The 25,866-nt window shown below is 31.7% G+C and overlaps 3 protein-coding genes across 5 annotated transcripts; 1 reads left to right on the top strand and 2 right to left on the bottom strand.

The window, feature by feature from the left end:
- The first annotated feature begins 4,494 nt into the window (after positions 1 to 4,494).
- On the top strand, positions 4,495 to 9,328 carry LOC107918382 (uncharacterized). The gene is made up of 7 exons (XM_016847935.2): positions 4,495 to 4,780; positions 4,861 to 4,994; positions 5,528 to 5,714; positions 6,560 to 6,700; positions 7,172 to 7,819; positions 8,025 to 8,204; positions 9,011 to 9,328. Exons 1-7 carry the CDS (start codon positions 4,658 to 4,660, stop codon positions 9,185 to 9,187), a joined length of 1,590 nt encoding a protein of 529 aa, XP_016703424.2. The 5' UTR covers positions 4,495 to 4,657; the 3' UTR covers positions 9,188 to 9,328.
- Positions 9,329 to 9,469: 141 nt separating this feature from the next.
- On the bottom strand, positions 9,470 to 10,962 carry LOC107918381 (serine/threonine-protein kinase fray2). Its single transcript, XM_016847933.2, has one exon. It carries the CDS (start codon positions 10,730 to 10,732, stop codon positions 9,566 to 9,568), a length of 1,167 nt encoding a protein of 388 aa, XP_016703422.1. The 5' UTR covers positions 10,733 to 10,962; the 3' UTR covers positions 9,470 to 9,565.
- A 5,953-nt stretch (positions 10,963 to 16,915) lies between these two features.
- Positions 16,916 to 19,452, bottom strand: LOC107918751 (uncharacterized). Of its 3 annotated transcripts, none has more exons than XM_016848336.2 (4): positions 18,743 to 19,446; positions 18,392 to 18,509; positions 18,043 to 18,283; positions 16,916 to 17,224 (listed from the first exon to the last, which is right to left on the bottom strand). In XM_016848336.2, exons 1-3 carry the CDS (start codon positions 19,408 to 19,410, stop codon positions 18,068 to 18,070), a joined length of 1,002 nt encoding a protein of 333 aa, XP_016703825.1. In that variant the 5' UTR covers positions 19,411 to 19,446; the 3' UTR covers positions 16,916 to 17,224; positions 18,043 to 18,067. The 3 variants fall into 3 exon arrangements, with proteins under 3 accessions (XP_016703825.1, XP_040965048.1, XP_016703823.1); XM_041109114.1 differs by having other exon boundaries at positions 16,916 to 17,227; XM_016848334.2 differs by lacking the exon at positions 16,916 to 17,224 and adding an exon at positions 17,462 to 17,823 and having other exon boundaries at positions 18,743 to 19,452.
- Between the last annotated feature and the right edge of the window lie 6,414 nt (positions 19,453 to 25,866).

Genomic DNA, 25,866 nt, shown 5'->3' on the forward strand with positions numbered 1-25,866 from the left:
TAAAAGAGAAACCCTGCGAATTGTGTTCACAATATCCAAACAAAGAGGGGTAGTTTGCGAGACTTACCTCGTCTAAAGAAACTTACCCATGAAAGTTTTAGATTGTGTGAGCTATGCAAGGGAGTGAACCCCTATGTCAGATAGATGAACATCTGTGTTCTATGAGGTACATTGCTTTGCAAAACTTGGGGTTCACATGATCTTTATTTCTTTCTTTCGTCAAATATTTATGACTTCATGAAAAAAGTACGTTAAGTTATTGCAGGCGAAGTAAAGTTCGCATGTTATTTCCACTGCATAACATGGAACAAGCAAAGTTAGTTCGCGAGCTTATGCTTTCTTAAAATCTATACATATTTTATGATCTAACTTGTGGTGAGTTGGAGATTAGGTTGGGTGTTAATGAAGAGTCACTTAGGTGGCTAATATGGCCTTCCATAACTCTGGTTTGATGACTGAACCATGTATAAGGTGTTACAATTTATGCATGCATGGACTTTTGAAACTTAATAACCGATAATTACATGTTATCTAGCTTAAGAAAAACTGACATGGTTCATCGATTTCCACTGCATTACAAAGATTTGGATTTTGAATAACAAAACGTCAACTCAATTGGTTTTCTTAAACTTCGCAAATGATGTTCGAAGGACAACAATACCCAAAGTTTTCAAAAATATTAATATTGACAATAAAATGAATCCTAAGTATAGTTCGTTTGATAAACAGATGTTTAATCTAACTTGAAACAACGACAACAATGGTTTTTCCTAAAATTAGTCGGATTAGGGTTTTTAAAAGACTAGCGGGTTTACTTGGCCATTTCAGTGGTTAATGTAGCCTTCATGATTCGGTCATAACGTCTAGGTTGAGTTAGGGAGGTTACAGTAGTGGAGCGAGTGATCTAGAGTAACATGCCAACTATAGAGATGTAACACCCCTATACCCGATTCAACCCAAAGAACCTGATATAGGAATATTACATTTGGTGTTAAAGTGATATTGGCTAATCACTAATATATTTGAACATTAAAAAAAAAATAAAGTTTTCATAACTTATATTTTAGTCATTACTACTTGGAACACACTTGATCTTCTTAAGTACATGTCATTCTATTCAAAATTTTAAAACATACCCTCTTGGCACTTGGAGATGTGATAAGATGAATGCTCACAAACTCAACTACAACTCTTCAAAATAATTGTACCTATGCGTTGAAAATAAACGCATTAAGTTGGTGAAGACTTAGTAAGTACCCATGATATTCAAATTCTATTAAATTTCTTAATTCCCAATATCTCGTTTCTTTGTTTATTTATCATATTCATTTGTAACTTTTTACTTATTTCACAATTTAGTTCTTAAATCCTCAAATCAACCCATAAAAATTACTACTCTTTTTAATACACGTATCATGTTTCACCGTTTAGTATAAATTTTCATAATTCCATCAGTAATTCTTTCACAATTTATTCTTACTTATTTAATTTACTAGTCATTGTATTTCTTATACTTCCTCAAATACATTCATTTACTTATGTCTTCACTTTACTGATTCAAGGTTTCGAACATTAATCGGAGATAAACCTTTACATTGTAACGAAAATTATTTACTTTTTTAGCAGAGGCCCAGTATACTAAACAGAACACTTAGGATATACGGAACTGATACAGAGGTACATTATTATGCACTGTTAAATAGAGAGCACAAATGTGCTAAGCGGAGAGCACTAATGTGCTAATAATCGGAGAGCGCGCTAGGGTCTCTTAATGGCATGCCAGTAATATCCTAGTAATTCTAATCTCGTCTACTTGGGCAAATTATATCATGCACACATATCACTTTTACACTTTTCGCATAATGCTTTTACATACTTTATAATTTAATCATTGTACCAACAATCCGTACACTTACATCTTCACTATCTTTAATACATGTAATATATTTCTAAATTCATTATTCATCCATAATTCACTAATAATCCTTATCATGTATTTCACGTATCATTTTTATATATTTTGTAATTTAGTCATTAGCATAATATTCCGTGTAGCAATATATTTTACTTTTAATAACACATATAATTTAATTCAATACTTATTAATACTCCGAAATTCACTATAACATCAATTTTTTTTTCATTCTAAGTGTTATGCACTTCACTTTTCTATTTCTAATATAAAATTTCCCAAATTTACGGTTTAACCATTAATTTCCACAACTTAAGAAATAATTGTAGTTTGGATTACAAAATTCATATATTCTTTTATTTTTCACTATGTGCTTCATTATCAATATTTCCTTGTAAACTTTTATAACTTTCCAATTTAATCACCTTTTTTTTCATAATAGTTTTGTATTCATTATTAAACAATTTTTCTTTCACAACTCACTTAATTCACATAATTAATTCCACTATCTCATTTTCCATATCAAATTTCTATGTACTTCACTTGTATTATTTCCACCACATGTATTTCTCACGTCTTTCAATTTAGTCATTATTTCCATAAAATTTCACATTTTTCCATGATTTCACTTATCTAATACTTTGTATATTTTTCACTAACACATAACCCAACTATTATATTTTTATTATAATTTCCTACTTCACATAGTAAATTATTTCACACTGTTTTTATTTTTATTTACTTAATTACCACTTAGTTTACAAAGATCACATTTTAATCCTTAAATAATAAGGAAGTTCATGGGTACTTACCTCTTTTCTATCAAAATCTCTTGTTCACGTACTCAACTTCTCTCTTCATCAACATGTCAAAAACACAATATTTTTCTCATGAGAAATCTTTACTTTAAGACCATTTTTATGCTTTTCTATCACTACTAAACTTAAAAATAACATACAGCCTTAACATCCATACATTATTCTCTTGAAACCAAACTTTAACTTGACTTTCTCTCTCCTCCAACTTCTATTCTCTTGAATTTAACTTGATATTCTAGCTCCCCATAGTCTCTTTATTATTTTTCTCTCTTGGTGGCTTGGAAATTCTTTTGATTTCAAAGTAAAAATAATGGATTTTTGATGAAAGGGCCAAATTGTAAAGAAAATAAAATTTCTTTCTTTCTTTTCTTCTTCTCACGTTGGAACCATGGTTCATCTTTCTTCATTATATACTAAATAAAACTTAATAAAATATAAATAAATATCAAATCAAAATATTAATAAACTAATATTTATTTAATTAATCTAAAATATCACCAACATCATCATTACTCTTCAAAATATCTTTCTTGCTAAATGATCATTTTGCCCCTTATGATCCTTCAAAATTCCTCCATTGAATCATCACTTATTTTAGTAAAATTATGATTTAACCCCTCATACTTTTTTTCACTTGTTCAATTTGGTCATAATTTATCCATTTTCCTTAGTTTCTAGATCCTTCCACCTTTAAAATATTTGCACTATTGGCCTTTCAAATTTTCCATATTTATATTTTAACCCCTCAAATTTTGAGTATTTACTCTTGGGTTACAAAATTTTTCTCACTTTTGCGATTTAGTCTTTTCTTGAATTGATACATCATAATATACTTCCTAAATAGATTTTGTTGACATAACTCAAGCTTTCCCTTTTTGTCACTTTATTTCCTCATTTTACTGTATCAAAGATAATATTTCACTTTCTTATTGTAGCAACTTTTGGGGTATTACAAGAGTGGTAGTAGACTTTGTTAGAAAATTGTTTGAAAAATATGTTAAAGTTGATGCTACAAAAAGTATTTTTTTTCTAAAATTGACATTTGTCGTTATAAGTAAAGCAATAAATTTGATTGAATAAGTACATGTATATCGAGAACTTTGTGAGCAAGGTTTTCAGAATCAGATTAGTTATTAAATCGATCACCCACCGGTTCATCGGTTTGTCCAGTTCAATTAAACAAACCATTAAAAAAATCTAATTCAACCATTTTTATGCTCGGTTCAAGTGGTTTGTATCGATTCCAGAATCAATCGGTCTAATGACTTTCTCTAAATTAATCTTCAGTCTGATTCAAACAACATTGTCTGTGAGTAGTCTAAGTCAAAATTCTGTTTTAGTTAAGCATTGATTACATCTAAGGTAATAGTTATTATAAAATTTTATATTGCTATAAAATAAGTTTCTATTGTTAAAAAAAATACATTTGTAATATTTTGTAACAAATATAATATATGTTATATTTGCTTACCTAAAAACAAAATTCAAAAATATCATTAAAAAAAATTCAAAAATATGATTGTAGGAAAATTTATCAAACAATTAAAAACATTTTATATAAAACTATTTAAGCAATAAAAAAAGATAATTATTTGATATATTTGGAGAAGGTAATTACTTTTTTCACTACACGACTTAAACTTTACAGATTTCATAAAAGATATTATTTTAAATCAACCCATTTTTCAAAATTTATTTTTGAAAATGGTTTTTAGTGAAACAAACAAATTATAAAACTAGCTCGTGGTCCTGACCATACCTCTTGCTTCACGGCCCAAATTATGCTGGGCTCATGGCTGGGAATGCCGTCCCTTTTCCCTCTCCGAAAACTTTTAAAATCTCCATTTTCCCGGTTAACAAACATCATTTTCCGTGAAAAAAAAATTCATCTAAAAGACTAAAGGACTAGAGGAAAAGGAAAAAGAAGATGGAACCAGTGGTGGCAACGGTGAGTGGATACCACGGCTTGCAGCGGTTCAACCTAATCAAGCTCATATCTGTTGCCGGTGGCAGTTATGTCGGCTGTTTGACTCAATCAACCACTCATTTGGTTTGTTTCCTTTTCTCTTAGTACTTAAAAAAAAACAATTAAAGGGAAAATGGGGAAAACTAAATTTATTTGGAATTTAGGTATGTTGGAGATTTGAAGGAAGGAAATATGAGCTTGCTAAGAAGTTAAAGACGATAATCGTAAATCATCGATGGATTGAAGATTGTATAAAGGAAGGAAAGCGTTTGCCTGAGGGTCCTTATATGTTGCGAAGGTATTAATTTACTCTTTTAGTTTCTAACTGTTGGGAATTTTTTTATTGATGGATTTGAAAAAGTGGATCTTTTAATTTTTTTTAATATGAAATTATGGTCGTTTGCTTGGGTTGTTATGTTAATGGGATTGATGAAATTCAATTTTTTTTCTTATGTTGGTAGAAGAGGCTGACAATGATACCTCAAAAATTTTAAAGATAAATTTATACATAAATGGTTAAGTATTAGCAGAAGGAGCTTTTTAATTCCTTGGTTAAGTATGAACTCAATTTTGGGAGGATGGGAAGGTGTGAATCTACCATTTGTTTTTTTGTTTTTTCCTATTTCCTCTCCAGACAGAGTACTGAATACTAGACTACTATTTATGGCTCTTGTCATTGATAGAAATGTGTGTTTATATATTTATTTGATGCATAATTTCTCTAGAATTTGATGAGAGCTGTATTTTAAAAGTGTAATTTTCAAGTTAGCACCTCAGATCAGTTCATCTGTGAGCAGTTTGCTAATAGAATCCCTCAAACTTTCTTTGTAGTGGAGAAGAAATGGGACCTTTGTTGCTGGAGATTCCTGATGTTGCTAAGGGAGATGCCTTGATTAAGAAGTGCAAAGTGTTTTCTGACAAATCTAATGTTCATGATGGGGTTGGAAATGAAACAACTGATGTTGACCGTGGAGCTTCTGGCTTATCTGGTTGGTCCAAATCTGCATTGTTGGATGAGGTGATTAGTGATTACATAAACTTCTCTGCCTCATTACTTTCTTTCCTTGCCTCGCCCCTTTTCCTGATTCTTTTTTTCTGTTTAGCACACACCACAGAAGAATTCATTGTCAGGGTACAAAATTAGTTAGTGCTTCTTTCAGTTAGAGAATTTCATAGGAGCTATGATTGATAATTAGTGCTGTAAAGTATGTCAGATAAGTTGATGGCCCTGCATAAGTAAATTATGGATTTGTTGAACTCGCACTTCCAGGATTGATTCGGTTTTGGGCTTTTCTGTTCTTCTTGCCAGAACTGTAAATATTTGTACGAGAGACTAAAGAAAATTTTCTACTTGAAACCTTTGTTTAGATGGTTTTTGCACATGAATTATGAGTGTGTGCATGCATGTGAGAATTGATGGAATCAAAAGCGGGAATATTTTGTTAGTTGAGCTCTGAATTATTGACTTGCAATTATCATTATTGACTTAAGATATAAGTGATATTAAGAAGCCTAACATATTTCTTCTAAGGGTCTTTACTTGAAACCTTTGTTTAGATGGTTTTTGCACATGAATTTTGAGTGTGTGCATGCATGTGAGAATTGATGGAACCAAAAGGGGGAATATTTTGTTAGTTGAGCTCTGAATTATAGACTTGCAATTATCATTATTGACTTAAGATATAAGTGATATTAAGAAGCCTGACATATTTCTAAGGGTCTTTACTGTCTAGCTCTTATCATCTATTTATGTTTATTTTGTTTTGAATCTCTACTTTATAACATTGGTAAAGCATTTTTTTTAGCATTTTATTACTAATTTTCAATTTTATATGTTTTTGTGATTCATTTTAATTTCTGCAGAATCTTTTTCAAGAGCATGGGAGAAACAGTTCCCATAAACTGAAATCTAAAGCATTTAGAAAGTCTCCGACGGAGGAAAATTTGTTTAGTGGTAGAAACTGCTTTCAGGAGACTAGTTCAACTGGATTTTCTCGGGAGGAGGTAACGAGTGCTATTGTCTTGTTTTTTCTTCATTCAAATTCTTGAAGATATTTTCTTAACTTGTTACAGGATATTATATAGTTTTAGTTGTTATTCTAAATTTCTTGACAGCCTTAATCGGAAATGGAAGTATTCATGGTTTACTATTTTAAACTTGTTCATTTACAGCATTTTATCTTTCACTCATTAGTCTTTGGCCTTATACAAGTTCCATACGGAATAGGGTAAAAAAGTCACCTGTTTACTAACTTCAATATTCTTTTGAAAAAAAATCTACTATCTGAGTTGGTTACTTTAATCTGCAATATGAGTTTAGATATCTTTTTAAAGGTAACCAGTAATATTCTTGAGGTTTGTGCTGAAGTGAAACACTAAATCTTCAAATTTTATGTCACTGTATGGATTTCTAAGGAATAGTTGCCCAGGTCTTATTTTCTTGACTTTGGTTTTTTGCTTTATCCGGTTGAAAAGCATGAAGAGTTGTTTTCTTATGCTTCGGTGCCTACAATGAGGAACAAAAGGAAGATCTCAAAGAACAAAGAACCAAGCTCCGCTCAGCTGATGAGGGAAGAAAGAGATATTCCTAATGGTAGCAGAGGCACTCCTTTGGCCGAATCTTCTAAGAGAAAAGGACGGAGGCTTGTGAAAAACGTTAATAGAGAATCAGTAGTGTTTGACATTTCAGACTCTGACCAAGAGTGCCATCCAGCCCTCAGAGTACATAAGCCATACGTTGGAGTTACAAGTCCATCTGGGCATTCGCTTGATAGGATTGTTAGTTTATCTCATATTGGTGGACCATCTTATCGTGACTTCAGTGAGCATATCAGATTAGATGAAGAAATTGAAGAAGTTGAGGAGATCAAATTGAGGGATAACGGACCTCCTTCCAATGATTTAACTTCACCAGGAAAGGGTGCACAACCTGTCCCTGGAAGAACTTCACCAGATAGGTGCTCTGATGCTGAGAGAGAGAACCAAGATGTTACTTCCAGATTATCCACATCAATGAATTTATCTTGCGTTATATGTTGGACTGAGTTTAGTCCAACAAGAGGGGTTTTGCCTTGTGGACATCGATTTTGTTATTCATGTATCCAAGAATGGGCTGACAAAATGGTAGACATTCTTCTTCTTCTTCTTCTTCTTTTTAATTCATTTGTATTTTTGCTGGGACTCCCTTAATTATTATTAGTATCCTACATGAAATGCTAGGTTAGTGCTTTATGATTATACTCCAAGTTATATGGTTTTTTTCCCCTAATGTCCTATCTTGAACTTGATCCAATTTGAAAGTGTTCTTATATTATTGTGCTGCATGTAGACTTCAAGGAGAAAGGCTCCATGTTGTCCCTTGTGCAAGGCAATTTTCATGAGCATCACAAAAGTGGAGGATGCAGCCATCTCAGATCAAAAGATTTTCTCCCTAACCATTCCTTGTGCCACATCAACATTGGATGTTTCTATTCTTTCTGATCAAGAAAGAACTGGTTTTGGTGCTCAGGTAGTGGATACTCTAATACTAAAAGTTATATTGCCTGTATCTTTGTGGCATTAAGCCATGCTTTATGCTGCTTCTGCATAGCATTTTAAAATCAGAAATAGGACACTTAGGTGGTTCTGGTGGTTGATGAAAATTGAAAGGGAAAAATGCAATTACATGGTATAGAGGTTTGGAAAGGATAAATGGAACAAACACGATCACAAGCATAAACTGGTGTACAGAATTAGGTATTATTAAGTGCATGCCTATCATCTAGAGTTGATGGCATTTCATTTTGTGTGATTTACGCCACAACATGGTTAAAGAGATGCTAGACAAATGTAAAATTGGTTTTGACTCTATCCAAACAAGGCTTCTTCATTGAGAAGCACCTATATATTTTATTTTCTGAAATCTCTTCTGTGCACTGCCAATGGATGTGAAAAGTTTATCGTTATCTTGCATAGTCAGCGACGCAGAACTAGTATTTTCAGTAGAGCCACCACTGTTACATTATATGTCATCTATGTTTCTCTGACTTTCATTTTTCTTAAAGTATCTGCGTCAAACATCTGTCTTAACATATATTCAGATATGAGTATGGGCATATTGTTCTCCGAGGACCCTTCTAATACATTAACACAAAATTGAACATTTCTGTGTCAGACACATACACTCACACCTCAGTCCAAGTAAATTAGCATTTCATCCATTTTTCTTAGTTGCTTGCTCTTTGCTGACACTAAAAACGTTGCATTCTTATGGTACTTTATAGTTTGATTCTACTGAATTGATTTTGTACATTTTTTGGCCATTTATTTTTGCAGTCCTCAGCAGCTTCTGTTTGCATCAAGTGCCGTCTGCGAGAACCCGAGGATCTTCTTATCAGCTGTCATTTTTGTCAGATACGAAATATCCATAGATACTGTCTTGATCCTCCTTTATTACCCTGGACTTGTATTCACTGCCAGGATATTGAGAGGCTCAACCCTTACATCTTCTAATATACATAAAACTCCATGATGATAACGCATCCAGAACATGTCATCTTTGACAGTGTTGTCTCTTAACATGGATGTCGTATATTCAGTACTCAATTATATATATTATATTACTGGGGATGGTTAAGCCTCCTTTTTTTGGAACAAGAGATTCTTCATTCTTGTCCACATCTATAGCTGTGCCCTTTCTCGATTACATGATAATGTTGGATACAACATGATCATAGGATATGAATTGAACATTGAGAAAAAAAAAAAAGGAATGTTTGCCACAACATGACATGATATAATAATGTGTAAAAATCTATAAAAAAAAGTTACATTGATACGATACCAATAAACAGAATGTAATGGTTGAAACTGTACTGACTTCGTAAGAGTTTAGCATTTCAGCGGGAACAATTGGTTGCATTGCCCCATTACTGTCAATCCATCCCTGTAGTTATCAACAAGGCTTGATTCCAAGGTTTCATCATTATCATCATCAAGCAGCAGAGTTGACGCTTGTGCTTTCAACTCTTGAATATCAAAACTCCAGGCACTAATTCCCTTTTGGTACTCTCTCATTGATCTTGCTTCATATTCTGCTGCTGATGCCATATTCTTCGAAGGTAGTTGTTGTGCAGATTCACTGTTCTGAATCTGAAGGACTTTCACAGGATTTAACGGCGGCCGGAAATAAGCTAATAACTTCTTCAGAGAAACCTCAGGAGGTTTGGCATGCTTGAAAAACGAGTGCTTTAACAATTTCCCTGCATTAGGCCTCTTCTTGGGATCTTTCACCAGGCACATGGCCACCATGTCTTTAAAGGACTTGGAGAATTTCTTATCACCAAGTCTTGGAGGAGCATTCTGTACCGTCATGAGAAGCACCTTCAACGGCGGATATTCGGACAACGGTGGATGACCGTGGGCGAGTTCCAACGCTGTTATCCCAAACGACCATATATCAGCTTTAGAATCATACCCAGTTTCTGCTTGCATAACTTCGGGTGCCATCCAACAAGGCGTCCCCGTAAAAGTATTTCTGCAGCGTTGCCTATCTCCTGAATCGAACATGCAAGCCGAAACCCCAAAATCAGAAAGCTTAACGGCGCCATTGCTATCGACCAATATGTTGCCGGCTTTGACATCCCGATGGATATGTCCTTGTTGGTGGAGATAATCCAAAGCCTTGAGGGTTTCTTTCAGGATAAAACAAATCTCGATCTCTTCTAACCCATTGGGATGAGCTTTCTTCATGGCGTGTAAGCAAGAACCCACCGACATAAACGGCATCACCACCCACAAGTTACGATCTACAACGAATGACGAGTACGCTCTGACGAGATTGGGGTGATCAACGCAACTCATTGTCTGAGTTTCAAGGCGTATGTTTTCCAGGCTACCATTGTTGCAGCGATCCAGATCCAAGCACTTGACGGCCACCACGGCGTTTAGAGGAAGGTAGAAGGCTCTATACACCGTAGCGCTGCCGCCATTGCCTATCTCATCCAGAAGCACATAATCGAAACGGTTAGCAGAGTAAATCCTTAGAACATCAGCCATAGTGTTGGTGAATCCGGTTGAAAAACCCAGATTGATGAACAAATTTGCTTTGAAAGTTCCCTAAGTTAATTATCTGATTGGATAGCAAGTTTTATTTTCCTAAAATGTTGAAGGATGTTCTATATATACTAATATATCTCAAACTCTGGTTCAGTATCATAGGAGGGGGTAGTTTAGATATTTTACCAAGTCAATGGGAATTCAACCTGCAAAATAATAATAATGATAATCAAAGTTAAAGTTGGAATGAAATGGGTGTAATTCAATTTAATCTAAAGCATGAACCCAGGGCTTTGAAAGAGATGCTTCCCCACTTATTTATTATGCCCAACTATAGTCATATTACTAAAGATAAATAATCATACCAGTCTATTATTAGTGAATCATTTATATTATCTTTTTATTGAATAGAATAAATTGATAATAATTTAAAATGATTATCTTTTTATTCAATCATTTTCCTTTCTCTATTTCTAATTAAAATATTTTCAGAAATCAAGTCTTGGGTCGATTACATTTTTTTTAATTGGGTTACTAATTTTCTTTACATTTATTTTATTTTATTTTATGCAGAATATGTTTAAACTATATTAAATATTATTAATTTATACCAAATATTTTTAAATTCTTATGAATTATTCTTTTTTAATAATTTCATTCTCTCAACAAAATATTTAACTAATGAGACCTTGGCATTCTTAGTTAAAACAAAGATTGTAAGTCTTAAGTATTCATATTTGAGTCACATTATATGTATGTGTCGAGATCATTTGTTATGTTTAGTGATGCTTTAATTTTATTGACATGTATTTATATATATATTTTTTTATATGTACTCTATTTAGAATAAAATTTTTTTTGGTGAATAATAACATGAAAAAAATATATATTAAGCTAAAATGAACAAAAGTACCAGAAGCCTTATCTTGCCTAAGAGTGTCAAATAACTCCCCAGGCACATATTCAATTATTTGTATACCCTCCTTCTAGGGGCGAAGTCAGAAATTTTTCTTAAGAGGGGCTGAAATGAAATTTTAATTTTTAAGTCTATATCTTATAATTTTTATAGGATTAAATTAAATTTTTATAATTTTAGGGGTGCAATTTTACCTTTACTTATTTAAAATTTTAAAATTTTCTAAAAAGTCAAAGCAATAATTTTTTATTTTAGGAAGGGTTGGGCCCTGCCAACCTCCCTGGATTTGCTTCTGACTCCTTCCCATCAGAAAATAATGTGACAATAAGATTAGTGACTTGATTGCTTTCCCTAGGCACATGCCTTATCATCCAATGGTCTCTACTCTGTAATAATTGCTTAATCCGTTGAAGTAAAATCGAATTCAAAGACACGAAGTCACCTTCTTGGATAGTTTTGACCATCTCCAAGCGATCTAGTTGCACCAAAGCCTTATTATGTTCTTTTTTTTTTTTGTAACAAGAGTAAACCATCCCATATGCCCCATAACTCAATATAAAAAATGAAGAAATAGTTAATTTCAAAACACGTTATTTAATTTTTCATTAGTTTTGATAGTGTAATTTTGTTTTTGTGATGTTAAACTTAAACATCAAATATTAAATTAAGATACAAAGTTAAATATTTTATTATATATTTTATCACCGACATTGAGTTGATACTGTCTTCTCAAAATTACTCTTCTAATTCTCTAGGCTATGTTAAAATTCATCTCCAATCTTCTTTTGCTTCACATCTTTTAAAGTCATAAATTTCAAAGAAAAAAAATTGAAAATCAGTTCTCATCAACAAGTTTATAATATTCATTACCATTATTTTTGGCATGTAATAATGAATGCTAAGATTATAATTACAATAGTTAAATTGAGAAGAAAAAAAAATCATTTTTCAATTAGGGAAGGGGTAATTTAAGAATGGAATTCAAAATTGATATGAATAAAAAAATTAGGTAAAGTCCTTTTATCATTCTATTTATGATCATATTATATTCTAATTTGATCCAGTAATATATTTTTGGCAAACATATTTTAAAAAAAAATCCTTAAACTACTATATTTTATTTAAACAAGCCCTTAGATTATTATTATTAATTAAATAAGCTTTAAACTATGATTTTATGTGTAAAAATCCTTGATTTTATTATTTAAATAAAATTATTTTGAATTTCAAGCTCATATATCAATTTCTTGATAATGTAATGGAAATTTTAAAATAAAAAATTCTCATCAAATTCACATTCCCATAAAATGAAAATTAATTTTAAAATTTAAAAGTGAAGAACTTTCATGAATAAAAATGAGAGGTTAAGAACTTATTTAACTATAAAAATAATAATTTTTTGTAAAAGTTATATCTATTTTGGAAGGATATATTACATTTATTATATATTTTCTTAAGAGAAACCATCTAAATCTTAATTTTGGAATTGTATTATGATTAATTTGTAGGATCTTTTTATTATATAAATGAGTTGAGGGTATGATACCTGTTATAATTAAAATTAATAATATGTATAAATTATGTATCAAATAATTACCATTTCTAAAATATTAAATTATGTCAATGAAGTGATAATTTAAAATATGAAATAATTTTTTTATATAAACTCATTTTATTTCAAATAAATAAATCAAAACATGATTAATATTGTTTATTCATATCTTTTAGTTGAGTTTTAAAAAATTAAAATTATATAATAACAAAATTTTTATATTAAACATTTACTTTATAATTATTATTTAATAAATTTTAATTTATTTACTTATTATAAAACTTTTGATTGAGTTGGTGTCAATTGGGAAAAAAACTAATATACCCTGTCTTTTAAATAATAACTAATATTGTTGTTCTATAAAAAAATTATTTTTGTATTTTCATACTTTTATATAATCTTTAAATAAAAAAATAAAAAATCACACTTCTAAAGATCAAACACGTGTTTAATAAGATTTATATACAAATTCTTTATCACTTTGCCTATGGTCATTGTTGAATAAATTTTAGAAGAAAATATTATTTGGGTCAATATTTGGTACACGAGAAGTGTACTTATTTTATTCTACAAACATCTTTAAAAAATTGTCACGTGTATATTTTCTTAAAATATTTATTTTTTAAGTATTTTATTAGTCATATAAATACTCGTTAACCCTCTTGTGAAGTCTACAAACTTCACTGACAATATACTAAATATTTTTCATATATTTTTGACATACAATATTTTCTTTCTAATTAAACATAATATATTAGAGGACAAATCCGCTATGATTACAACTTTATTTGAGATATTTAAATTAAATGAGGGTGAGATTACACATCGATAACTTAAGTGAAAATAAAAATAAAAATATATTTATAAAATAATGATAATAAAATATTGATTAAAATGGCAAAATTAAAATTTTAAAGAGATTGTTATATTGAGTTCAAATCTCGTAAACATTTCATAAATTTTATAAAAAAAATATATAAAAATGCAAAAACATCTCTAAATTAATATTTATTATTTGGTAAAAAAGAGATATTTTAATAACTTGTGAATGAATTAAGTGAATTGTAGGTTGTAAATATAATATTAGATAGATATAATTCCAAGTCATTTTAGATTTTTAGAAAAGATATATATAAAATAAACTATTACATTTATTGTTAAAATATTTTAATTTTTATATTAAGTTTTTAATTAGAAATAATTATTTAATATAGCTCTCATTCAACAATATTGTTTATTGTCTTTATATTAAAATAAACTATTTAGTAGCTAAATTCATATTAAAGTTGAATTAAACCATTGTTTTTATCGTCATATGACAATAAAAGCTTACAAGTTAAAAGGAGAATTGATATCCCATATTATCAAGACTACAATGTCAGAAATGTGGCTTTTTTATAATAATAAAAAAACCAAAACTTTTGATTATTTATAAAATTAACTCTGAAAATTATGTACATAAATGACTCGTTTTGAACTGTAAATGTTGGCACCACCACCTTTACTTTAAAAAATATATATAATTTTTTGAGTATCGCTGTTGCCTTTGACAACACCAATCAAAGTCTATTCCCTTTTGAAATCAAATTTAAATATCCCTTAAAAATATAAAAATAACAAATATAAACCATTTTCAAATTTTATTATTATTTCTAAAAACAATAAACTTAAAAAACTATATAAAATTCTTATTTAAATTACCCAAATATCTCTCTCAAACATTTTCCTCAAGATTTAAGTAAGAATTTTTTACTTGAGTAAAACTCTTGCTTGGGTAATTTAAATAAGAATTTTATATAGTTTTTTAAGTTTATTTTTTTTAATTTTTGAAAAGGATTTATTTTTGTTATTTTTATATTTTTAAGGGCTATTTAAATTTAATTTCAAAAGAAGATAGACCTAATATGCAAATATATCAAAAGTTTAAAATCATTTAATTGGTGCAGGGAAGAATGACCCTCCCTTATTTTCATCCAATCTAAAAGGTTAATTGCTACATCAAGTCCCTGAACGTTTTATATGATTATATTTCAATCCAATGCCACCAATGGCAACGACATAAAAAAATATATTTTTTTAAAAAAATTGGAGGTAGTGACTCTAATGACAATAGTGTCACCGATGTTTACTGTTTAAAACGGCCATTTACGTACGTAACTTCCAAAGTGAGTCATTTTTATAAATAAAAAAAAATTTAGGTCATTTTTATTAAAAAAAATGCCGAGAAATGTAGATAAAGACCTTTGTCTCGTACAAGACGTTTCCCCAAAAGGCTATGATGGGAGAAAGCAAGCCATCATTGTTTCCTCATCGATAAAAGAAAATCCTGACACATAACTTGGATATTCTTAGCTATAAATATGAACAAAACCTTGATGCAGTGAGATTGTTGCCACCATAGTAGTGAAAACCTGTTTGAATTAAAGATTAGAATTTTTTTGATTTGTTAGTTCAAAATATAAGTTATTTTGAATGTTGTTAGAAACATGAATCATTCTAAAATATATGATTTGAATGATTCAAAAGATAAGTTGTTTCCATCCGAAACAAAAACACAGAAAAAAGAAAGGATTTTCAGAAATTAGGATCATTTGACTTGAATTACCTTGCTAATCTGCGATCAGACGCATTATCTTAGTAATCAAGAAGATTTTTGTTTTCAGCAATTTTGGTTCGTTTTCAACTGTTCTTAATATGATGTTACAGTCCAATGGATGTAACACATTTCAAGATGTGAAATTTCCTAGCAACACTGCAAAACAATCATAACCTTCGTACCTATAAATAAGAACAGGGCCTTCCACAATGAAAAAGAGAAATTCTAGGAATTCCAGAGCCAGTGCATGCATCTCTTCAGCTTCTTCATTCTAATCTTCCTAAGCAATAACTTTACCCTGTGGTAGCAATGAAGTGATGGGACTGTAGATTTTCAAGCAAAAAATCTGTAGCTGCTTATCCTCAATGGGCGGAGATAAGAATCTTTTAACACCAAGTTCATGTTCTTCACATGGAAATGTTACAATGCTTAACTTCACTGATGCTGCTCTAATTGGTCGTATGTTTGCATATGGATGATCTCATCATGGTTCTGCAAAGTTTCAAACATCTCATCATGGTTCTGCAAAGTTTCAAGCAATGGCACCATTGTCTTTTTGGATCTTTCTTTCTATCATCTTTCTGGCACTATTCCCGACAGCCTCGGTTTCATGTCTGATTTCCATGTTTTAGATTCGTCGCACAACAGATTAACTGGAACTATTCCCGATACCTTTTGAGGGTTTGCAAGTTTGCTTGCTTAACCTCTCTTATCATTCTCTTCAAGGCAGGCTTCCAGGATTATCGGGGCTAATCTCATTTCTTACTCCAATAATAACCTCACTGGTCCTATTCCTTCATCTGGACAACTTACTACATTTCCAGCATCCAGATATGAAAACAACCTAGGGTTACGTGGGATACCATTGCCCCACGAGTTCTGATATAGACAGGAAAAACCACTCCATGCTGGGAAATGTGGATTGGGTAGTGGTTATTGCTGTGGTGGGATACATTATTGGTGTAACAATTGGAGTTTATGTTGGAAATGTCTTGTTTCAAGACAAAGAGGAATGGTTGGTGAAGACAAAGGTCATGATCATCTCAAAATTCAAAAGAACCATAAAATGCTGAAGAATAATAGATCAAACATCCATGAAAATTGGGAGGGGCTGGAATATAAACAAAGGTTTTTAATGGAATTTCTTAATTAGTTAGCTAGACAGTTAAACCATTTCTTTTCTTTTCTATTTTCCTACAAAAGCGGCCCTAGCCTGGAGTTAGGGAAAGGGGTTTGAAGTTTTAAGTCTGATAATGCTACCTCTAAACTGAAGTAGCTCCGGGTTCAAATCCTCTTTGATATTACATATTAGTGCATGTACACTTTGCGTTCTTATTCCTCTTGGAAGGTTGTCCAGCGTTTTGACCGTGAATGTCATCTTCATTAAGAACCTAAGCAATCATAAATACCTCCCTTCCACCATCCTCCCTGCTGGTTGTCGCAGTGCAAAGGGTATATATGTATTAATTGAATTAATAAAGAAAAAGTTCTGCAGATGGATATTTTAACTATACGTGTAAAATTTTGATCTGATGTAAAGACAACTTTGAGAATAGTATTGCAGATGGTTAAAACACTAAGTTCATACATACCCCAATCATCATCATGTATTTGAAATCTAGAACAACTATTCTAAGAAAAACTTTTTCATATATTTGAAATCTAGAACAAACACAAATATTTTATAAAAGTTAAAGCGTTCAAGTACCACAGGCAAAGATATTAAAGTTCTAACAAATTTCCATAGATACAATCCAACGTTTTGATTTGCAAATAATTATAATGAAGAAACAGTGGAACAACTCCACTACTCTCATCACCCCAAATCCATAGGAGAACCCCCACAAGCATAAGTTTACTCAATGAGAAAAGCTATCCTTCTACTGGTCACTTGGATAAAAGAAGTTCCCAGTTGCTTTACTATTGTTATTTCCTACTCCGGAACTTCTTGTTTTGATTTCCAGATAACATATATTGAATTGAATCATATGTATCTATCAGCAATGCAAATTTGATTTAGGGTCCATCTGGTGAGCAGTGAGATTAAAACCAAAAATGCAATGAGATTGATTATCATAACTGTGAGATTAAAATCAATGATGAGATTGCAAAAGCAGCAGAGGTAATGAGGTGTGCTTGTCTTCTGATGAGACAATCTAAGCCACCGCCAATATTTTATCCACACATTTCAATAGAAACAGCCAAAATGATAGTGAAGAAGTTAAAGCAGAATTCGCGCTAAGTACCTGTAGGAACATTTTAGAAGCCTGGTCATGTGGTTCGACTAAGCTTTATAACCTCCTCCAGCAATTTGTTGGCTGAATCCCGTACTTCGTCTGGAACTGTGAGCTTTGGAGGCACTTGGTCTAAATTATACAAAATGATAACCTTCATTACATGCACCAGAAGCAAATTCCTGGTAGCAATTCCCCACACATCCTTATTAGCATGCCGGCATGAATCTTTTAACATGCATTGACTGCATACCTGAAGAGATCCCAGACAAAACAAACAAACAAACAAACAACATTAGAATATTTATAGTTAACATGTAACAGAGGTTTTAACTGTTCGAAGTATTAAAACATTGCTTACAGTGTCTTCTTGAATTTTAAAGATTTTGCGCAACCACTTAGCAGCAAAGACATTATTTTTATCAAGAGAAGGGCAACCAAAAAGCGCCACTGTTTTCAAGTTTTTGCTTGATAACCACCTGAATATACAAAAATTTTAATGTTTTATTGTTTAACAATACGCAAAAAAGAAAGTCATTCAGTGTAGGATCCCCCTAAAGATGTGAAAATAAAGTATTTTTGCTCTTTGTTTGCTAAATGATATGCAAAAATCATGAATGCCAAGCTTTGCAATACTTGAATCAAATGGCAAAATCTCTAAAACAATTTTACAGAACAACATGAAGGAGAAGAGGGAAAAACATGTTCTTACTGTGCAATCTCTTGATGATCTTTACCAAACTTGTAAGCAGCAGACTTTATAAAATCTCTGCCATATTTACTGTCAAAGTAACTAAAATCCAACTTGTTGTCTACCAAAAAATTAGCTTTGTTAAAATAGCCTTTTGAATACAAATGCCTAACGAAAGCCTCAACAAACGGCGAAAGGTCCTTCAGAACTGTCGCCTCCCCCGATTCTCTCCTGCGTTTTTCCACCATCTTTTCACTACCAAACAACTCAACCAAGTTGGTAACTTTCTTCTTGGGTTTTTTCTCTTTCTCTTCCTTTTGCACTTTTGGCTTTGGGTTTTCTTTCAACGCCCTAGCTTCTCTCTCCAATTCCCTTAATTTGCTCCTTAGCCCATTCTTTTCTTCTTGGTATTCGCTTTCGTTTCCGCCAGCCTTTTCAGTTAAACCAACCGCTTCTTCAAATAGCAGAGAAAGTGGCTTCTTGATTGGCTCCTGGGGAGAGGAACTAAGGGTTCTTCTGATTATGAAGGATGGTGAATGAGGGAAGGGTTTGTGAAGAGGGTTCTGGGTTTTGAAGACAACTTTGGCTTGGTTAGAAAGTAGTAAAGTTTTAAAGAGAGACATTTGGAAATGGAAAAGGAGGGGTTTTGGAAGGGTTTTAAGGTTCGAAGTAGAAATGGGTTTTTGCATACGGTGCCATGGAAGAGGTTTTTTACAGAGAGGACATAGGAAATGCTCAAATCAAAATGGGGGAAACTTGGGTTTCATTAGGGAACCAAAGCTGGACCATTAAGCCCAAGCCTTAAACCGGCCCATTTACTGAAGAAGCCGAAGCCGGGTTTTATAAGCTCAATATTTATTTGCTTTCGTTATTAGTTTTGTTTGAGAAATTTGGAAAGGCCCATTGCCTGAAAGAAACCAGTGCTTATTTTGTCATACTCTGCAATTTCAGTCTTTAAAAATTTGCTTTACTTGTCTCCATTGTTATTACATGATTCAATGTGGAAACTGTAGTTCAAAGATGCACAAAGAATGGGATATTAGATCGTTGATCAGAAGTGATCCATGATCCTTGCTTTGGTTCATTTGCATTTGCATCAGCCCCGAGTTGGTCCCTTAGAATTATATATTTTGTAATGTAGTGGTGCTTGCGAATAGAATCCAAGATCAAGAGCACTAACACAAGTAAGAATAGGTATTATGTACAGTTTTCAACTGGTTACTTGGCACCATTGGTGAATTACTAGTCCAGGAAACAATTGGGTGAATTATTGGACTTTGATGAACGTAGAATGAAGTTTTTACAATCCTTTCGGATTGAATGAAAGAAAACATGCATTGTTTCTTTTACCAGGTTGGTTTTCAGGTCTGTTTTTGCCAGTGGATTCCATCATGAAGAGCCCTGAATCCAGAACATCTGAATTTCAACAGGAAAAACAAAATGAAAGTTGTGAATTTGCAGCACCTGTTGGCATTGGATTCCATGTCATAGTGGGTGTAGATTCAAGTGGGAACAAAGAAAGTAGAAAAAGCTGAGGGGATTTCCACAATATTTTAATCTAACAACACCAACCCAAAGTGTGGATGAGAGGAAGGGACATACTGTGCTTTAAAACTCTATCCAGATTTTTTTTTTTCTTAAACTACATGTGTTTGATATTTATGAATAGAAATTTGATCTTTTAAATGTATAAAAGCATTTATATTGAACATACATACATACATAACCCACATCCATTTTGGAATCCCATCAACATTTACTTCTCATGTCAACTTTGAATGAAATTTTTAGCTAATCCGTGTGCAGAAGACCACAACTTTCTCGACATCAATAATTTACTCCTATTACACACTATGTTATTTCTGCTTATTCGTTGGCGGCATTGTGTTTTGTCCTATTATAAAGTTTCATAAAGTAATTGTCTCGTTCGATTTTGAGATGAATGTTGTTGATGATTGTGTGTATCACAAATTTAATGAGACTAAGTATATATTCTTAATTCTATATGTCGATGACATTTTGCTTGCCACTAATGATATAGACTTGTTGCACGAAATCAAGAGGTTTTTATCTAAGCATTTTGAGATGAAAGATCTTGGGGACGCCTATTTTGTTTTAGGAATTTAGATACATCGAGATCGATCCCGGGATATTCTTGGATTGCCACAAAAGAGCTATATCGATAAAGTACTCAAAATGTTTGACATGCAAGCAGGAGCGAACCCAGAAAATATTTTGGGAGAGCCAAAATTAAATTGTAATTTTTACTATAATAAAAATGCAATTTCACCATTTTAATACCCTATATCTTTATAGTTTTTAAAAAATAAATCAATTTTTTTTATCATTTTTAGGAGGTAAAGTGCAATTTTATCTTTACTAATTTAAAACTTTAAAATTTTAAAGGGCCTAAATGAAAATTTTTTTTATTTTAGGGGGTTAGAGCCCCTGTCCCTACCAGCCCTCCTAGTTACGCCCCTACATGCAAGGTTATAGACCAGGCCACCCTGTTTCTAGAGGAGACAAATTTAATTTTACTCAATACTCTTAACCTTAGAATTCAAGAATTGCAAAAGATTCCTTATGCATTAGTTGTTGGAAGTCTAATGTATGTCCAAGTATGTACGCGTTCGGTTATTGCATACATTACTGGGATGTTAGGCAGATATATAAGCAACCTTGTATGGACCATTGGATAGCAACCAAGAGGGTTATGAGGTATATTCAAAGAATAAAAGATTACATGCTCACTTATAAGAGGTTAGATCATTTGGAGGTCGTAGGGCATTCCAATTCTAATTTCGTTGGGTGCCAAGATAGTAAGAAATCTACATCAGACTATATTTACCTGTTAGCTGGAGGAGTTATATCCTGAAAAAGAGTCAAACAAACACTTGTAGCTTCTTCCACTATGGCAATAGAGTTTGTAGCATGCTATGAGGCAACAAATTATGGAATATGGCTGCGGAACGGTCACTGGGCTGCGCATTTTGGAGAATGTAGAAAGACAAATCAAATTATTTTGTGACAATAAGTCAGCGATGTTGTATTTGAACAACAACGAGAGCTCATCTAAGTCAAAGCATATTGATATAAAATTTCTAGTTGTGAAAGAGAGAGTGCAAAATGATTAAATATCCATAGAGCACATTGGGACAAACTCTATGATAGTGCATCTGCTGACAAAAGGTTTACCACCTAAAGTCTTTTATGAGTACACTGCTCATACGAGTGTTATATTATTTGAGGATATCATGATTTAGTGGGAGTTTGTATTTTATTTACTTTATGTTTGTTTTCAGACATTTATTTATTTGGTTATTTTCTTATCAAAAATAAAGTATTCAATTTATTTGATACTGACCTCACTTGCATTTAAGGAGAACTAGTTGGAAATAAGCATGTTTGGTTTACATTGCTAGTAATTTCCATGCTATGCATCCATAATTGATCTATGTCATTTGACTATATTTGTATATATGACCATTGATGAATTTAGTCATAATTAATATGACAAAGATTGCTTTGATCTTATATGAAAATAGTTGATGGATGAGATTATTATAGAATACATGTTATATGATAGTAAATTTTGAGCTCATAAGGTTGTACATTTATCACGAAACATATGTTGCCCAAGTGGGAGATTGTTGGATTAAAATCCTCAATTATGGACTCATATGTATAATGTATAATGCTATTATCTAGTGTGGTACAAAATTAAGTGACCAATTATGTTATAAGTGTCATAGGTATTAAAGTGTCATGAAAATAATGTGTAGGCATCATAACTTGTATTTATAATTTAAAGAGAGGCCAAATTATAAATACCCAAAATTGATTTAATAATCAATTATTTTAAAAAGAGGTAGTGGTCCCCAAGAAATAGATATATATCTCGTATTTCTTTTCTATCCCCATAAGAGAATTATACAAAAAGAAAAAAAACTATTTTCTTAAAAGATCAAAACTTTCCGAGTAATTTCCAACAATAAATTCATGTACGCGTCTACATATAATTTTGTTTTTAATAATATGACATGATAGTTAGTTTATATCATATTCGGTTCTATCGTATGGTGGATTTAGAGAAAAGCAGAAAATATGTGTAAAAGACTCACCTATTCAGGATTTTCCATCTTCTACGACAACAAATTGGGTGGATTCACGTGGTATATTATGATTAGTGGGGTACAAATAAGGAAAGGTGAATTTTATTCTTAATAGTTGGAAAATGGTTATGGTAGTATTAAGCTTTTTTATTAAAAAAATATAAATACTATTAATTATTATTAAATATAAATATGTTCTGTTTGATAAAATTATTTATTTTTTAATTTTAAAATTATTTGAGATGATTTTAGATAAAAAAAAAGGTAATTGCGAATATAATAGTTTATTCAGTATTAATTAAAAATGAAAATAATAATCAAATAATTGTTATTTCTTTGAGTGAGCAGTTACTCCACTATTTTATTAGTTTTTAATTTAAAAAATTGGTTAGGGCCAGATTACTTGATTACCATGTCAACAAATTTCATAGCGCGAGTAGCGGCCAATTTCCTTTTTCCTATTTAGTACCATATTTCCATTATTTCGGCTGAAATGTCCCATTTTTCTAATGTAATGTCATAGTTCTCCATTATTACATTTACTTTATTAGATAGAGATTTGGAATTTCGCCCCATTTTGATTTTATTTATGCATTATTCTTTTGAATATTATATAATATTTTAAAACTTTTCCAGATTTAATATCACACTGATTACAGACTTGTTTCCCATGTTTTGACAAATATTGGTAATGCGGTGTGATTATGTGGCCGCTTGGATCTATGAAATCTAAGATTTTTTTTTTTAAAAAAAAATCATACCAAATTGAATGATGTCTTCCACAAATACGTTATTAGATCAGTAACTAGGCCACTGTCGTAAACTCATGTACAAGCATATGTATGTCCAGTAAATAAAAAAAAAATAGTAATAATTTTCCTCTTGGACACCCTATATTTCTAAAATTGTACATAGCTAGCAGTTAAGTGTTCCTAGCTTCTAAACATTTGCAACAATAATTCAAGTCCATCAATTTTATAATATAGGATTAAAGTGGTTTTCGTAATAAATATTCCCATCAAGTGGTCATAAAATTATTAACATAAATTGTTCATACTTTTTAACTCAAACAATCCAAAATACTTTCTAAAATCTTATGTAAAGCTACAATAGAAACTCCATACCTTTTTTCTTTTTGGAACTTACAAAATCCACGTCTTTATTATCAAGGGTATTCAATAATCCCATAAAACCTTAGTCTATAAAAAAAATTTTAAATGTAAACATAACAAAAGTATAAATAAAACAACAATCTACCACTAAAATGGCAGCAGACCCATAATCATTGAGCTTGCTCATATGATTTATTAGTGCACCAAAAAACTCTAAACTCATTTCTTCACAACCAGAAATTCAATGTCAATATGTTTTTATTTTAACCACTTTCTTTTGTTCCTTAAACATAACTAGACAAATTTATTATTACAATTAATCCTCAACGGTCCTTTTACACCATCAACTATTGCAAGTGATAAAATGATTTGATGCTTCATATACATTCACCTTTTATATCGGAAGAAGTTATATGTGCATGTTTAACACTTACTCAAGAAATAGCTCTTCCAAACATGATGTAACGTGTATCTTCTACTATCAAGGCATCTACCAAAATCCAAAATAAAATATCCCATGATCTCCAAAAGATGTTATTTTCAATAAGTGAGCATGTAATCTTTAGTTCTTTAAAGATACCTCATAACCTAACCTATTTTATTACTCTTTAATGATCCATTCCTTGCCTAACATTCCTACTATCTACACCATATTCGAACAAGTACAAACTTTACAGCATGAGGCTTTCCACTACTGATGCATACGCGATTCTTTTTTTCCATCTTTTTCTTCCATTTGTCTATCTTTGGGCATTTTAGCAAACAAAATTCATTACCCGCACCCACAAGTGGTTTCCCCAATTTTGAATGCAATGACGATTAGTCTCCTTATAAATACAAGTCTTTATGATAGTCCTAATGTCATGGGGCTAGAATTTAAGTCTCGCAAATCATGCGACCTTAGGCGATTTCTTCGCTTCAAATCTACCTAAGTCAGCCTAACTCTCAAAAAGTAAGAATTCTCCTGAAAATTCTCTAAGGTACCGAAAATAAAGAGGAAGCAACTTAAAAGAGAAAGGAACTCGAATTGAACAAAAAAACAACAATAAAAGAATAGCACACCAAGTATTTGAGTAAATGCTCTCAAAAGTATATTTTAACTCAAGAATGGAATGAATACAAATGAAGAGAGAGGGTTGTAACGACCCTATAGTCAAGGGTGTCGAAAAGTATATTCCTAGAACTCCGTTCCCGTAAATTGGACTCGTAAATATTTTTGTATATATATAACATATGTTTGTGTTTGAAGCCTTAATTTGGCATATTGTTTTGAACCAAGGCTTGTTGGGTGTATGTGAATTTAAGCTTGATGTCTTAGGTGATTATAAGCTAGGCTAAATTGAGTGATTTTGGTATGTTTTAAACTTTGATTTAATGATGCATTGTTGATAGGTTTTGATGATATAAATGTGGTACCAATGAGGGTATATTGGTTAGGCACCTAAGATGATTGTTTTGACATGTTTGGAGTATGTTTGATCTTATTTTGGATAGGTTAAATGATCGGTTTTTGAATTGATTAATACCCAAGCAAGTAGGAAATGGTAAATTTGTTGTTTAAAGTACATTTTAGGTCTACACGGCCAGACACACGGGCGTGTGACTTGGTCGTGTGAGACACACGGCTGGGTGACACGACCGTGTGTCGTTTGTTGAGTGCTTACGGAACAAGTCAGCTAACACACGACTTGGCACACGGGCGTGTGACGCCATTTCAAGAGTTACACGGCCTGGTACACGGGCGTATGGCTTGGTTGTGTGAGCCAAGTCAAAGAGCTACACGGGCTGGGACACGGTTGTGTGTCCCTATTTTGAATGTTACATGGCCGTGTGACCCCTGTAGTTGAATTTTTCTAACTTTTTCCTAAATTTTTCAAATGTTCTCAATTTAGTCTCGAATCGTTTCTAAAGTGATTTTAAG

Source organism: Gossypium hirsutum, chromosome D13, assembly GCF_007990345.1.
Source record: "Gossypium hirsutum isolate 1008001.06 chromosome D13, Gossypium_hirsutum_v2.1, whole genome shotgun sequence".
NCBI classification, from domain to species: Eukaryota; Viridiplantae; Streptophyta; class Magnoliopsida; order Malvales; family Malvaceae; genus Gossypium; species Gossypium hirsutum.

Excerpts from the sequence above, each read along its gene's own strand:
- LOC107918382 (XM_016847935.2), top strand. The coding sequence starts at position 4,658 with ATGGAACCAGTGGTGGCAACGGTGAGTGGATACCACGGCTTGCAGCGG. Across the intron at positions 4,995-5,527 it reads GGTCCTTATATGTTGCGAAG|TGGAGAAGAAATGGGACCTT; the intron begins GTATTAATTTAC and ends CTTTCTTTGTAG. Across the intron at positions 7,820-8,024 it reads AAGAATGGGCTGACAAAATG|ACTTCAAGGAGAAAGGCTCC; the intron begins GTAGACATTCTT and ends TGCTGCATGTAG.
- LOC107918381 (XM_016847933.2), bottom strand. The coding sequence starts at position 10,732 with ATGGCTGATGTTCTAAGGATTTACTCTGCTAACCGTTTCGATTATGTG.
- LOC107918751 (XM_016848336.2), bottom strand. The coding sequence starts at position 19,410 with ATGCAAAAACCCATTTCTACTTCGAACCTTAAAACCCTTCCAAAACCC. Across the intron at positions 18,510-18,742 it reads GATCATCAAGAGATTGCACA|GTGGTTATCAAGCAAAAACT; the intron begins GTAAGAACATGT and ends TTGTATATTCAG. Across the intron at positions 18,284-18,391 it reads TTAAAATTCAAGAAGACACT|GTATGCAGTCAATGCATGTT; the intron begins GTAAGCAATGTT and ends GGATCTCTTCAG.